The 14885-nt window shown below is 34.7% G+C and overlaps 1 protein-coding gene across 2 annotated transcripts in view; it reads left to right on the forward strand.

The window, feature by feature from the left end:
• Positions 1–14885, forward strand: part of TRDN (triadin) — a 304940-nt gene that overhangs the window by 286276 nt on the left and 3779 nt on the right. For both annotated transcript variants that reach the window (XM_060168337.1, XM_060168339.1), the window contains 2 exons: positions 7282–7332; positions 12871–12921. In XM_060168337.1, the coding sequence (XP_060024320.1) occupies positions 7282–7332; positions 12871–12921 (102 nt within the window). The remainder of the gene's footprint in view (positions 1–7281; positions 7333–12870; positions 12922–14885) is intronic.

Consider the following 14885-nt stretch of genomic DNA (forward strand, 5'->3'; position numbering starts at 1 on the left):
AAGAATCTAGATGTGAATCCTACATCCTTTTCAAAATATTAATTCAAAGTGGATCATAGACCTAAATGTAAAACATAAAACTATAAAACTCCTAGAAGAAAACATAAGAGAAAATCTAGTTTATCTTTGGAGATTACTCTTAAGATACAACACCAAAGACACAACCCTTAAATGAAAAGTTGATATGTTGGGCTCTTTTAAAATTAAAAACTTCTGCAAAATATACTGTCAAGAATATTTAAAGACAAAACACAGAATAAGAGAAAATATTTGTAAAATACATATCTGATAAAGGACTGTTATCCAAAATACACAAAGAACTCTTAAAACTCAACAATAGGAAAATGAACAAATCATTTTAAAAATTGGCAAAAGGTCTGAACAGATACCTCACCAAAGAAGATATACAGGTGGGAAATAAGCATATGAAAAAATGCTCAACATCATACATCATTAGGAAATTGCAAATTAAAACAATGAGATACCACTACACACCTATTAGAATGGCTCAAATCCAAAACACTGAAACATCCAATGTTGGGGAGGACGTGGAGAAACAAGAACTCTCACGGAAGATTGTTTAGTGGTTTCTTATGAAACTAAATGTACTCTTATCATACGATCCTGCAGTCATACTCTTTGGTATTTACCCACATGAGTTGAAAACTAATGTACACAAATATTCCAGCTTTAATCGTGGTTGCTAAACTTGAAACCAACAAATATTTCTTAAATAGGTGAATGGATAAATAAATTCTGGTATGTCCATACAAAAGAATTTTCTCCAGTGATAAAAAGGCATGAGCTATCAAGCCATTGAGGAACATTAATTTCTATTTCTAAGTGAAAGAAGCCAATCTGAAAAGTTTACATATTATATAACTCCAACTACATGACTCTTTGGAAAAGGCAAAACTATGGAGATAGTAAAAAGTTCAGTGGTAGCCAGGGGTTTGGGGGGAGGGAGGAATGAATAGGTAGTGCACAGGGAATTCTTAGGGCAGTGAAGCTATTTTATATCCTACTATAATGGTATATGTATGTCATTATACATTTGTCAAAATCCACAGAATGAACAAAACTAAGAATGAACCCTAATGTAAACTGTGGATTTTGGTTGATAATGATGTATCAATATTGGTTCATCAACTGTAACAGACATACAACATTAATTAGGGATTTGATGATGGAGAAGGTGGGGTGTATTAGGTGAGGACATATGTGGGAACCCTCTGAACTTTCCATTCAATTTACTATAAACCTTAATCTACTCTAAAAATTATTATAGTTCATTAATTTTAAAAAATGGTATGGAAATCTTAAAGAATTAATCCACTAAGTGAATTTCAAAATACTATGATATTCCATACTATGAATAACAGAAAGATTTATTTCAAAATCCTATTTTTTTATTTTATTAATAATTTTTAAGTTAAATTCTTCTTATATTCAATTAGATTTGTTTTCTATATACATCCTCTCATAAAATGTTTCATGCTTGAACACAGACTATAATGATAAATTTCTCAGATCGCACATAAATGTGTTTGTAGAAAAAGATTTCTAATTGAGAAAAGAATTGCAAAAGACAATATAGAATATATACAATATTATGATGGTCATAGAAAATAGAAGAATATGTTACATTTAAAATGAAGAGATTTGGGATTTTTACAAAAATTAATTGAAAATTAAGTATATAAATACAGGTGTGTGAGATTATTACACACTGGAAATTCACCATCCAAAATTTCTTAGGTAAAGAAAGCAAAATGCTATATGAAGTTAGGTTGAAATATATATCATTTTTGGTTTTTATCCATGAAAATTGTCAAAACCGGAGATTTCATTTTACTTTGATACCTTAGCCAGGTTGGGACTGCAAAATTGGGAAATAACTAACCATGAAAGGCAATTATGTGATTATTAGGCCTTTGTATAAAGATTTAATAGTTAAGTTTTCTCATAAAATGTGATCAGCACAAATTTGGCAAATTTATTAATTTATTCAATGAATAGTTATTGACTTCCTAGTATGTGCCAGATGACATGGTCCCTGCTTCTGGAAAAGAATTTGGAAAACTATGGCAGACTGGCAGTTATGAAGAACACTGCTGTGAAGTGGCGATGCAAATATGCTCACTCTTCACTTCTAGAAGTAATCTGTGGTGCTATCAACTTTATAATCCATTGTGCTCCCAGCACTTACTGTAGTAGTTTAGCCCTAACTTTAATTTTGATGGTTCAGGTTCAAATTTCCCACTGCTATTTAGTAGTCATGACATTAGACAAGTTATTTACCTCTCTTAGATCCTATTATCATATCTATAAAATCTAGATAATGTCTACCTCCCGGAATGGGTGAGGAGTTAGAGATCTGTCTCAGTCAGCTCTGGCTGCTATAACAAAATATTATAGACTAGGTAGTTTAAATAACAAATGTATTTCTCGCATTTCTGGAGGCTAGGATGTCCAAATCAGGTGCCAGCCAATTTGGTTCCTGGTGAGGGGGCTCCTCCTGGTTTGCAAACATGTCTTCTTACTATATCCTGCTATGGTGCAGAGAGGGAGGGAGAGAGAACGACAGATCATCTTTCTCATGTCTCTTCTTATAAGGGCACTAATCCCATTCATGAAGCTCTACCCTCATGACATAATCACCTCCTAAAGGCCCCCCTCCAAATACCATCACATTGGGTATTAATCTTTAACATATGAATATCAGGGTGAAACAAACATCCCATTCATAGCAAGATTTTATGTAAAAGTGTCTAACCATACAAAACAACACTTCATCATTATATGTAAATACAGGAATGACCACGACCTAGCTTTGCTTGCCCTCAAGGAAATTACAGTCTTGTTAAAAAGATTTTTTCCTTGAAGAAAACATGGGAACTTTGATATCTTAAGTTGAACATGGTTACATGAGAAAAATTCATAGCTAATAAAGTTTTCTTTGAAAAACAAATTCTTTAGGGCTTAGAAAGCAAATTATATGCCTAGGGTGTCCTAGTTTATCTCAGCTCCCAAATATATAAAGGAGTGCTTAATTTATTTTTTAAATAATTGCATATTGCTGATCTTTCTAAAAGAGCCGATTACGGATAAAATATACCCCACTGAGGTACAGTCCAGAATTCTGAAAAGTATTCTCTTCTTGCAGCCAAGCTACACAGCGTAAAAGCATCATAATTATAAAGTTTTATCAGAATTCAGTCAAAGGAAAAGAGTATTTAGATGATTTCAGGAAGTACCTCAGCTAAGGTAATTTGAAGACCTGTATTACTATAGGAAAGAGTTTGTCAAAAGGACTAGAATACTTAGTCCATTGTATTAGACTTCCATCTCCGTGGTGATTGCAAGATACACATTAGACAAGTTCTATATCTGTTAGTTGTTTTGAATTCCTATGCCACGCTCCATGTCACAGTCTTAACATGTTAACACAGCCCAGCTTGCCTAGAACAACACAGTGCTTGAGTAATTGAAGGAAGCTTCTCAGAGATGCATATACAAAGTGTTATATAGTATTATATAATTGGTGCTTTCAGAACTCCACAACTCTCCACATTCTGTATTGATTATTAGCTTAACTTTCAGAAAACATTCTGAATTCCCTTATTTACAGTTTCTTGAGAAATACCTTACCATAGTCTTCAAGTACTAACAACACTGTTAAGATGTCATTCAAAGAAATTTTATATTGTACTCTTTAATTAGAATGTCCTGTTAGAGATAGAGGATAAGACAGGTTGCAAAATTATATTCTTAAATTAAAAAATAAAGACTAAGAAATACAATGAAGTTCCAAGTTTTTTTAAAAAAAGACACCAACATATAAATATAATTGAATTGGAGTTGTTTTAAATTGAGAATTTTTAAACAGATTTTTAGAGAAAAATATTTTAAAATGTTAAAAATATGTGTGCCAGGTTATTTAGTCTATAGACCAGGAAATGATTAAATGCTTAAATGATTAAATGATTAAATCACTAAGGCAAAAAGGAAGTTAAAAATGGTGTCCCGACCAAGTCATACTTAATTACAAAGTTAATGGACAATGTCCTGAGTAAAATTAAACCCTGACAACATCTTTTCAGGAGTATTCAAAGTTAGTATTGCATAAAATATCAAAATGTTTTATTTTTTCTCATGGGGATTATAAACATAGAATGCTAAACCATTTAGACTACTTGAAAATTCTTTTCTCTGTATTTATTTATGAAACATATTTTGGAGTTTGAAAAAGATACAAAAATGCTATAAAATACCTTTTCTAAAATATCTCTGATTGTCAAAATTATGTCCAAATGAACATAAAACAATGACGGAGGCATGTAGGGCATTCACATATTAAATATTTAAAAATCATGCAACTAATCACAATTGAACCACTCTAGGAACAAGGTAGTATCACTTTGGGATGTAACAGAGATGTTATGAAACAATTTTGACATTTTTGGTGCTGTGTGATGTGTACATTAATAGTCATGATCTGAGGAATTATCTGTCATTGAACTTACGGATAGAGCTCTCCATATGGTTCTTTAAAGCTACTCTTTCCATCAGAAGAAAAATCCAAAAAAAAATTGATACTTTGATCTTATTCATTATACTCATGAAACAATATCTCATATCAGCAGGCAAATTACATATCTTCAGAAAGAGGAAAGAACCACAGTTTTTGAAGTGATACTTTTGAACACTTCAGTAGAGCTAGCTGGGAAAGAAAGGTTAAGAATTTTGAGTTTGATTCTTCACACAGCCAGGAAATCTGGGCTGCCTGATGGTTCTGTTAGGATCTTTTACACCTTCCTATTTCAGTTTCTTTTTTACAATCTAGCTACACTTGACATTGACATCAAGCCAAAACACTTCAACAGAAATATTTTTTTTAATATCCTAATGTCTCTAATAATAAATTGATATGAATTTGATCATTCAGAGCAATGAGTAATAACTAATAGCTAGATCAAAGATATTATTAATCAATACCCTTTCCTTTAAACACATTGTTTTTGGGGTTCAAAATATTTATGTGCTGAGGAGGAACTCCAGTGCTGATTTCTTTTGTTACAAGATTGTCCATTATTTCAGTTTTTTATTTTGTCTGTTTCATAGGCCTTTTACAAAAACCTTGTAGAAGGAAATACTATTATTATATATACATTTTATCTTTTAGAGGATAATGTTAGAAGAAAAAGTAAATGCTATTTTCTATTCTTTTTATCGGTTAGATATTCAGGTTCCTAACATTAAAAAAAACCCTGGATTTATTGAAATTGAATATTTTTCTCTTTAAATGAATAGTTTTTATCTAGTAAATTATTTAAAATTTAGCTTGCTATTTATAGCTCTTTTGATCACACTTGTGTGTGGTATTCATTTTTAAACATCTGGCAATAGCAAAATTGATAAAATTTATATTACCAATATATGAATATATATCAATATAGACAAATTATATGAGATTGGATTTAAAACATGCAGGTAAAAAGTAACACAGGACATCAGTTTTTCTTTTAATTTCATATGTTATTAAGAAAACAATTTTTAACTTTCGGATTTATTTTGCCCTTGTATACTTAGTTTATTCACTAAATCAAGTTTACGTGATCAAAGCAAATAAGATTTGTTTGGGGCATTTAAAAAAATCATGTTACTGGTTGTATTGATAGCTTCCATTTGTAAATGAGACTTCAAGCTGATTTGCTTCTGCAACACTTGCATGTAATATGTACTTCGCCCGTATTTCCAACTGTTTGCAAGACATTTCCTTTTTGGGTATCTTGTTGACACATGAAGCACAATTTATTCAAAACAAAGATAATGTCTTCCTCCAAAGAACTCTGTTACCTATATTCCATATGTTAATTGGTGGTAGATGATCCTTCTGTGAACCAAGTAAGAACTCCAGGAGTTCTTTTTTTGTAAAATCCTCAGCTTTTAAAAACACCTGACTTACATCCTGCACCCTGATATACTGTTAAATTGTTATTTCCTGACCAGTGAAATTCTAGTCAGCTGAGGAACCTAAACCCAAATGCAGTAAAATCCTTCCCCAGTTTTAAAAGTAGAATTAATCATTTCTCTGTTATCTATATAGCTGTACTGGAGAACTTATATTGTGCATGGTACAATATTTTGTTGTTTATTAGCCGTTTCATGTGCTGTTTCTGCTTACAGACCACTTCAAAACTTAGTGATATAAAACAACAGCTGATTTTACTTTGCTCATGATTTAGAGAATCAGGAGTTCAGGAGGGATCAACTGAGCAGTTTTTCACTTGGATACCTCATGTGATTACAATCAGATGTCGGCTTGGGCTGCAGACATCTAAAGTAACTGACTTCTGGATGTCCAAGATGGCTCACTTAGATGGCTGGCAGTTGATGCTAGCTGTTGGCTGGGAGCTCAGCTGTGGCTGCTGACTGGATTGCCTGTATTTGGTCTTGCCAACCTGGCGGTGTCAGTTGGCGTACTTATATGGCAGCTGGCTTCCCCCAGAGCTAGAGAAGCAGATAGAAGCTACATGGTTTTTCCTGATTTAGCCTAGGAAGTCACGCAGCAAGACTTCTACTGTATTCTTTTGGTTACAAGTGACTCACACACCCAAACTGACAAACCGTCCAGCCCATGCCTCCCCATTCTCTCTTCTGTCGTAAAATGTCTTTTCAGCTTCATTTCTTTTGGTCTAATTCCTTTCCAGCTTTCAAGCTCTTCTTCAGTACCACCTGCCAAAGCCTTTCCTGATTCCATCATTGAGCTACCAGAGCCAATATATTTGTGTTTGAGTTCAGAGAGACATTAGTTCAAATCCCAGATTTCCCGTTTAAGGGCTACATGACCTTGGGAAAGTTATTTAATCCCTTTATGTGAAAAGTAGCAATAATAACAAGACCTACCAACCTTACAGGGTTATTGTGAATGTTGAATGACTAAACAGTAGAGAACATTGCCTGTGACACATAGTAAGTAGACAGTGTTAGCTATAACTCTTATCATACCTTCTTTTTCCAAAGCCCGTAGTATTTTATTTGTACATTCTTTTATCTACCATAGTCTGCCCCTTGTAATAATTTCAGGGCTTATTTTTATCTTCCGTATATTTAGTTCAATATGTTACAAGCAATTTATCCCAGTAGACACCTGTATCTTGAATACCAAAGCAGAGCCCCTCTGGTTCTTTAAGCCTCAGTAAACATAACACATAAAGAACTTGCCATTTTTTCTTCATTATTCCTTGTAACCTTTCCTCCCTATGATTCTTCTTGCAGAAATTAGAAAAGAAAAATCCGGAAAGACGTCTTCAGTTCTGAAGGATAAAGGTAATAGAGTCAAGTTAACATAACACAAGAAATTTATTAGCAAAAATATCTGAATGTGTCCACAGTACATTAGTCAACTTCTTTGCAGGTTTGTGGGTCAGAATTGCACAGGACACCCTCATATATTTGAAAACTTTTATTTATTTACCTGTCTGTTAAATACTTTCCTTCAGTTCACTGTGACTTAAAGTGCTCTGATTACAATTTCTGAAAGAAAAAAACAGAAAAATGATTTTTTAAAAAGAATGGAAGGGATAAAAAAAGATTAGAAGGAAAATAAAGAGTATAAGAAGGGTTTGCTTCCACGCCTTCTGGTTCTCTCCTTTCTGTCCTTCATTAACTATATATTTAGTGCATAATCTTTCCAAACACTTGCTAATCATTGGCAAAACAAAGATGGCAAAGCTAGGAATAGAGAGGAAGACTTGGAAATTGGAGTTCTGAATTCTGCTGTCTTCAAAGACTCCTAGTCATGCTCTGTCTGCTTTCGTCTTATCAGGTTCCTTATTGCTATGAAAGAGCATGACATTCTTATTTAAGTACCATTCAGATCCAGGCCTCTTTCTAAGAATAATGTCCACATAAAGCATCAAGCCATCTCTATCGACTTCCTAATCAAGTCTGGGGAATCAGAGAAGGCTTTCCTGAAGAGTTATATTAAATTCAAGTATGATGCATGAAGAGTTAGCCAGACAAAGGTGTGAGGATTGTTTGGGAGAAGCACAGAAGCAGGGCGTCTGCTCTTTGCCAGACACATTGCAATCTACTTTATATATTTTGTTTCTGCAAGTTGTGCTTGATATCACCATTTCAGTAAAGGAGGAAGCTGAGATAAATGTAATTTAAATTACTCAGTGTCACACTATGGGTAAGAGGCAAAGGCAAGAATCAAAGTCAAGTTTGTTGGATTTTAACACCCATTTATTTCATTTTAACACAGATACTGCTTGCTCCTTAAAATAGGGCCCTTGTATTTGTATTTATTTTTTATTTTTTTGCGGTACGCGGGCCTCTCACTGATATGGCCTCTCCTGTTGCGGAGCACAGGCTCCGGATGCACAGGCTCAGCGGCCGTGGCTCATGGGCCCAGCCGCTCCGCGGCATGTGGGATCCTCCCAGACCGGGGCATGAACCCATGTCCCCTGCATCGGCAGGCGGACTCCCAACCACTGCACCACCAGGGAAGCCCTGTATTTGTATTCTTCAAAGCACCTTTGCTTTGAGTGCAGAGATCATTACGTAAGTTAGAAAATCTATAGACACACTGGATATGCGATGTGGAAAATAGTCTTAGTCCTTTTACTATTGGGGTGACTTTCCTTAATTCCCACGGAGGAGCTCAGTCCCTTTTTTCACCAGTGATTACTTGTTCTTTGAGAAAGACTCCTTCTCACCTCCATTCTCATTTTATCTGACAATTAACAAAAACATTGTCCTTGTTTGTGTGAGAACTAAAGGTATTATTGAAACACACTACCAGGAATATCCATATATACATGCAAAATCTAAACCTTCCCTCCTTCCAATGCAGTATGAAATATACTTATTTTGGTGAGCACTTATTTCACAGGAATACTTGAACCATATATTATTGTCCACTATGAAAACAACTCAACAGAAATTTGGGTCTTACCTCTAAAATGACCTTTCAGGCAATGATGATTATCAAAAATTTAAACTACTACTTAAAGACTTCACTTGTGCTGAAGCCTAAACTAATTGGAAATGGTACTTGTAAACATCTGTCCCAGAAAACATTATCTGGGAGAATTTATTTATTTTTTGGCACATGGGCTCAGTAGTTGTGGCTCGTGGGCTCTAGAGCACAGGCTCCGTAGTTGTGGAGCACAGGCTTAGTTGCTCTGTGGCATGTGGGAACTTCCCAGAGCAGGGATCAAACCCATGTCCCCTGCACTGGCAGACAGATTCTTAACCACTGCACCATCAGGGAAGTCCCTATCTGGGAGAATTTATATCCACACTGACCACTTTACTGAGTAGGCTCCTGTAATTTCTATTATTGTTGTTGTTGTTGTTGTTATTAATGTACAATTGCAGACAATTTCCTAGGGAACACTTTTTCCTCAACGTTAAATTCTCTACTATTTGCAAGATGTCTCCACAGTCACTAGAAAATCATGTATATAAAGGTCTACTACATATCATTATTGATTTGGAACTATTTAAAATGAACCTCTTTTTTTATTCAAGCTGTGTCAGTGCCCTCAAATATCTTTGTTATATACAAGTTGGGTACAATTTTAGAAGAATTATATTGTCACTTTTCCTTTATTTTCTGAATATAATTTTCATTATATACAAAAATCAAAGAAAAAATTGTAGTATTACCTATAAAATTTCAGTGACCTTAACCTCTGCAGTGTTATTGTTTCTGGAGAGGATTATTGAAGCTTGCTGCTGAACTGTGGCAGAATCAGAATGCAGCAATTCCACTTGCTACATAGCCTCTTATTTCACTGGAGCAACTTAAAGATTGCCTACCTTTGCTGGTCTCTTATAGACTCCACCTGCATGTATATATTAGAACCCATACTGAAGCAATGCTACATTTCAAAAATGAGAATTATTACACGGAAATCCTTTGGGGCTATATTTACTGGGGATGTGATAACCATGAGTAAATTAGACATTTAAAGAAACATCATTAGGCTTGTGTCTTTATTTAAGGAGGTATAGAGAGGGCTAGGGATGATTATTCCAAAGTCAAAGAGCAAGAGAAAGACACATCTTGTTGCCTTTTGCTGCTCATTCAGCTACTGACTTTCCTGGGCTAGTGGACTCATGTAAGCCCTCTGTACACACTCAAGAGGGCAGAGCCCTGCTTATGCAGCCCTGACCATCCAGAAACCAGGCAACCCTATTAGTTAGCCCTATTATTGGTTATATTCCTTCTGGCATCCACCACTATCCTCTCGCTACTTGCTTCTTATTAGTCTGACTTATCTGAGGTTGCAAGATTCACCCATGGTCCAAGAAACTGCAAACCAAATCATAACCAGGCAACAAGGAGGTTAACTAATTACCTTCTATTGAGAATGCAATAGTAGCACCCTTAGGTTCCTCTGGCATCGGCGTAATATGATGGACATTAGAATTATTGACTAGCTTTGTGACTCAGGCTTGCATATGTTTGGATCTAGTGCCAGAGAATTCAGAGCAGAGCTTATCTTCTTTCATATTCTGATGCTCAGGACCATGCACCTGATGATTCCCCCAGCTTCTCTTTGTCTTCACCATACTTTTTCTTGGCCGTTCCCACTCATCAAACAAAAGCTAGAGCTAAGAATAGGGTAAGTTGGCTGATGACTTTGAAACTGATCCCCAATGATTTATTCATCACGAACACTCACCCTAGTTCATTATTGCCTTTGTGTCTGGGAGTGGTGTAAAACCTGAAATAATCTGCCTATTTCTTTGTAAACATTTTCTCCATTACAACCTCCTACCAGATTATTTTGAGAGTTCCAAGAAATATCCCAGCACCTTTAAACATATTCTAGATCCTGATAATCAAGATTCATAAGCCTCCCTGTAGGCTGTTGGTCAAATGCAAAGAAACTACCATATTTGTAAAAACAACACACACAAAAAATGTGCTCTCCAATGCTTTGCTCCTGACAAACAAGATAGATGCATTGAAAAAGGCCTTAATAGCTGACCTAAATCAACGATGTTTCAATCCTTACTAATACAGAAGTGCAGAATTCCCATATAACACTGTCTCCACATTTTTGGTCATATTTGGTATCCCTGGGTAGTTAGGGACACTCAGACCAGTCTGTGGACTTCTTAAATCAGGCCAAAACCCCTTGAAGTCAAAAGGACACTGAGAAGAAATGAGATGCAGGAAAGTTGGTGCAGGAGATGACCCAGCCTGGGAGCAAAGGTATCTTCCTATTAGCAAACTAGGAAATAAAAATTATTTCTATTTTCTGAGGACTTTCTTCAAATTTAAGGTGCTGGATTTACGACCTTCATATACCCTATAAAAGTATATCTGTTTTTCCACCCCTTCCTTCTTTTTCCACCAAAATCGAAGCAGTCTACAGGCCCTCTCTTTAGGTCTTGTTCTTTATAACTACTTTAATCTCACACAGTCATGTACAGACACCCATTTAAATCAACATGCTGTATCTTGAAATGTGAAGTTCCAGGCGTTGTGCTCTCCCACCCCACCAGGAATCTGTCCCCACCACCACTTCTCATTTCACGATACATGAATTCTTTTGGTTTAGCCAATGCAAAGCAGTAAATTACCCGTCAGCCTGAAAAAAAAAAAGTTAATGAAGCTTCTCCGTGTGTCTATTCAATTCATAGTTCTTGATTTCATCTTCACATGCTGAAATACACAGAAAAAATCGATCTTATTTATTCTTAACACAATAAATAGCAACAGGGACACTCCTTTGCCACCAAAGCCACTTTTAAAAAGTCTACAAGCCTATGGATATTTAAGGCTCTAGTTTATCTATCAAGAAAATCTTGCTCTGAGGGACACAGCATTTTCAGTGGAACACCAGAATACATTCTTGACACAATCCAAATCCACCCGAACTCAGTGGATTCTAAGCGATTGCTTGGAGTGACATGTCCATTCACAAGCACCACCACCGTATTTTTTGCCTTCCACCCCAAACCTCAGATGAGAAAAGAAAAAAGGGCTGGAAGGATAGATTTCTTTCTTTGCTTCCTTCCTCACTGCATTATTAATCATTTTTGTCAGTAAAATAGATACTGAGATTTAATGTTGCAGAAAAGGCAGAAAACTGGTTTTAGCTTTTATTTTTAATAGGTTAAAAATATATTTTATATTTCATCATATATTTTATCAAATTTATCATAAATATGATAAATTTATCATATTTATCATGTCTTCCAGACCCATATATATGTCTGGAAGGCATGATATGATTAGACTCATTCTGTATTTGAACCTGGTAGGATAAATGAGGTTTTACTTGATTTGCTTTAACTAAGGACCACATGTTTAAGACATTGGGAGTTCACAGATGAAACTGTCTCAAAATTTATTTTAAATCTTATTCTTGAAATTTGTTTGACTTGAGTCTGATGACTAAAACACCACATTTACATGATATATGCAGAGTTTTCCATTTGATTGTTTATTTTTTTGAAAAAACATAGCCTGAAAGAAATAAACTAAGTTAGTGCTGATTATAACAGTTTTGGAAGACTTCTAGATGCTGAAGTCATGTGTTTTTTAAAATTACAGATAAAGCAAGTTCCTATTCATCCAAATACACGTCCCCTTAAATGAACAAATAGATTGTACCTCATTCAACAATTTACATTTATTTTAAATAGAAGTGATTAGAGAACAGCTCGTTGTACTCTATACTGTTGTTTCTTTGTCTATGATTAAAATTATTTTTGAAAGAAAACATCATATCATTTCCATCCAGGTTCACCTTACCGCTAGCTCATTGAATCCATTGTATGTGTCTTCTTACATCTTTTGATACTGGTTTCAAATAAATGTTCAATGTTTCTTTCCAGAGCCTATTAAGGGAAAAGAAGTGAAGGTTCCAGCTTCCCTAAAGGAAAAAGGTATTACTCTATAATGAAATGTGAAAACACATTGATCTGCCTATTGCATATTCAGTTATTTGAAATAAAGTAGTATATCATTATTTTTCATATTCTCAAAACTCTAATTTTTATATGCCCTCCTCTGTTTTTGAGCAAAGGAAAAATTCTAAATTGTACTATGAAACAACAAAGGAAAGAGTGGCCGTGTCAGAAATACTAAGAAAGCTTTGAAAAATGCCTATGCTATTCTGATTCCGTGAGTCTGTAGTGGAAAATCTACATTTTGTAAATATCCCAGGGTAGATCCTATTAGGAATAGCCATGGGAAACCAAAGATTTAAGATACAAAAAAATACTTAAAATTTCTTAGTGATAGCTTGCCATTCTGTAAGGTACAGGTACAGTAAAATCCTAACAAATTTTATAGCTAAGAGTAACTTAGCGATAAACTATAGTCCAAAACCATCATCTTGTAGGTAAATAAAACTGAAATAGTCAAGAAACTTTTCAGTTATTGTAATTTGCCCCAGAGCCAGCCTGAGAACGCTGATCTCCAAATCAAGCACTGTGATCTTGCTAAGGTGCATCTTATTGCACCTCTGGCCTTCCTACTATACTAGGCTCAGAGGAAGGTGGATTCTGATATGCCATGCAACAAGTTATGTTCCCTAAAACATAAGTAAATATGTTAAGTCCAATGTAATACATTTAGTTTCTAATTATCCCAAGACATTCTATGGGTGTGGTGTCGTTCTCCAAACTGTCTAATATTTCTTGTTGTCAAAATGAACATATTAATGAACCAGTAAAACCATGAAGTATACCTGCTATGTTGAATGTTCAAATAGAGCCTGTTTCTACATTTACCCAGAAGAGAAGATCTACGTGAACTATTGACAAATATACAGGGACTTAGTGGTAAAAATTCCAATTTACTGGAATTTTTTATTAAAGAGAAAAAAAACTTTTGGGTGAACTTTTATAAGCATGCGCTGGAGTTGGAGGAGATGTGGGAGAGTAGTAGGAGGGGAAAGCTGACAGGAGACTCAGTGAGAGCAATGAAGGACTCAAGGAGAAGCTCCATTAGTCAGTGTAGCAATGTATAAAAAAATACCCTAAAGTCATATTTTTCTAACTTTTCAATTAAATTTAAATTAAACAAAATTGTTATTTAGTGAAACATGAGAGCATGGCATGATTTTTTTCTCAGCCATGTATGTACTTAATTTTTTTAAGAAAGTATTTCAAGCAACATGGACTCCAAACCTATTAAGGCATTTATGTTTCACTTCAGAAAAATATCATCATATCCAAAACTTTATTTTTATTGTCACCTAGGTAGTTATTTTGGTGCTATATACAATTTTATGTTTTTCAGGCATAATATGTAAATTAGGATATGTTGCTTGCAAGAGAATTTTTACGGTTATGTTAAATGTTCAATAGGCAGCAAAATGTTGTTACATTGTATTATTGGAAGAATGAATTAATTGTGAAGACTAATGACATTCCTTTGGATTTAGCGAAACTGATTTATTTCTTTAAAAGAACTGTAGATTTCTTCAACATGATCTGACTGTTGATTGCAAGGGACATTTATATAAATATCTAAATTGAAAAGGTTTGATACCATCAAGTAATTCAATCATTCAATGATGTTACAATTCTTTTGCCAAACTAAGATAGAAATATCAGAAATGAGGGACAGACAGGAATATTATAAATTTCCACATTTTTATTAGGAAGTGCAGTGCAAAATTTTCCCCAGTAGAAATGTGTGTAGAATGTATATATGAATGAAAAACAATTTAGGTTTCCACTAAAAACACGTAATGATAATTTGAGTCTTTGAACACTGGAAATATCTACTTAAGAGTTTCCTCTCTCTTCTTTCGTCCTTCCAGGTATTGTTTTTTCATCATCCCATTCCACATGGTCAGTGTAGCACCAGCCAGTGTGTGGCCACAGATAATGGTGGTGGG

Source organism: Lagenorhynchus albirostris, chromosome 12 (genome assembly GCF_949774975.1).
Source record: "Lagenorhynchus albirostris chromosome 12, mLagAlb1.1, whole genome shotgun sequence".
Lineage (NCBI taxonomy): Eukaryota > Metazoa > Chordata > Mammalia > Artiodactyla > Delphinidae > Lagenorhynchus > Lagenorhynchus albirostris.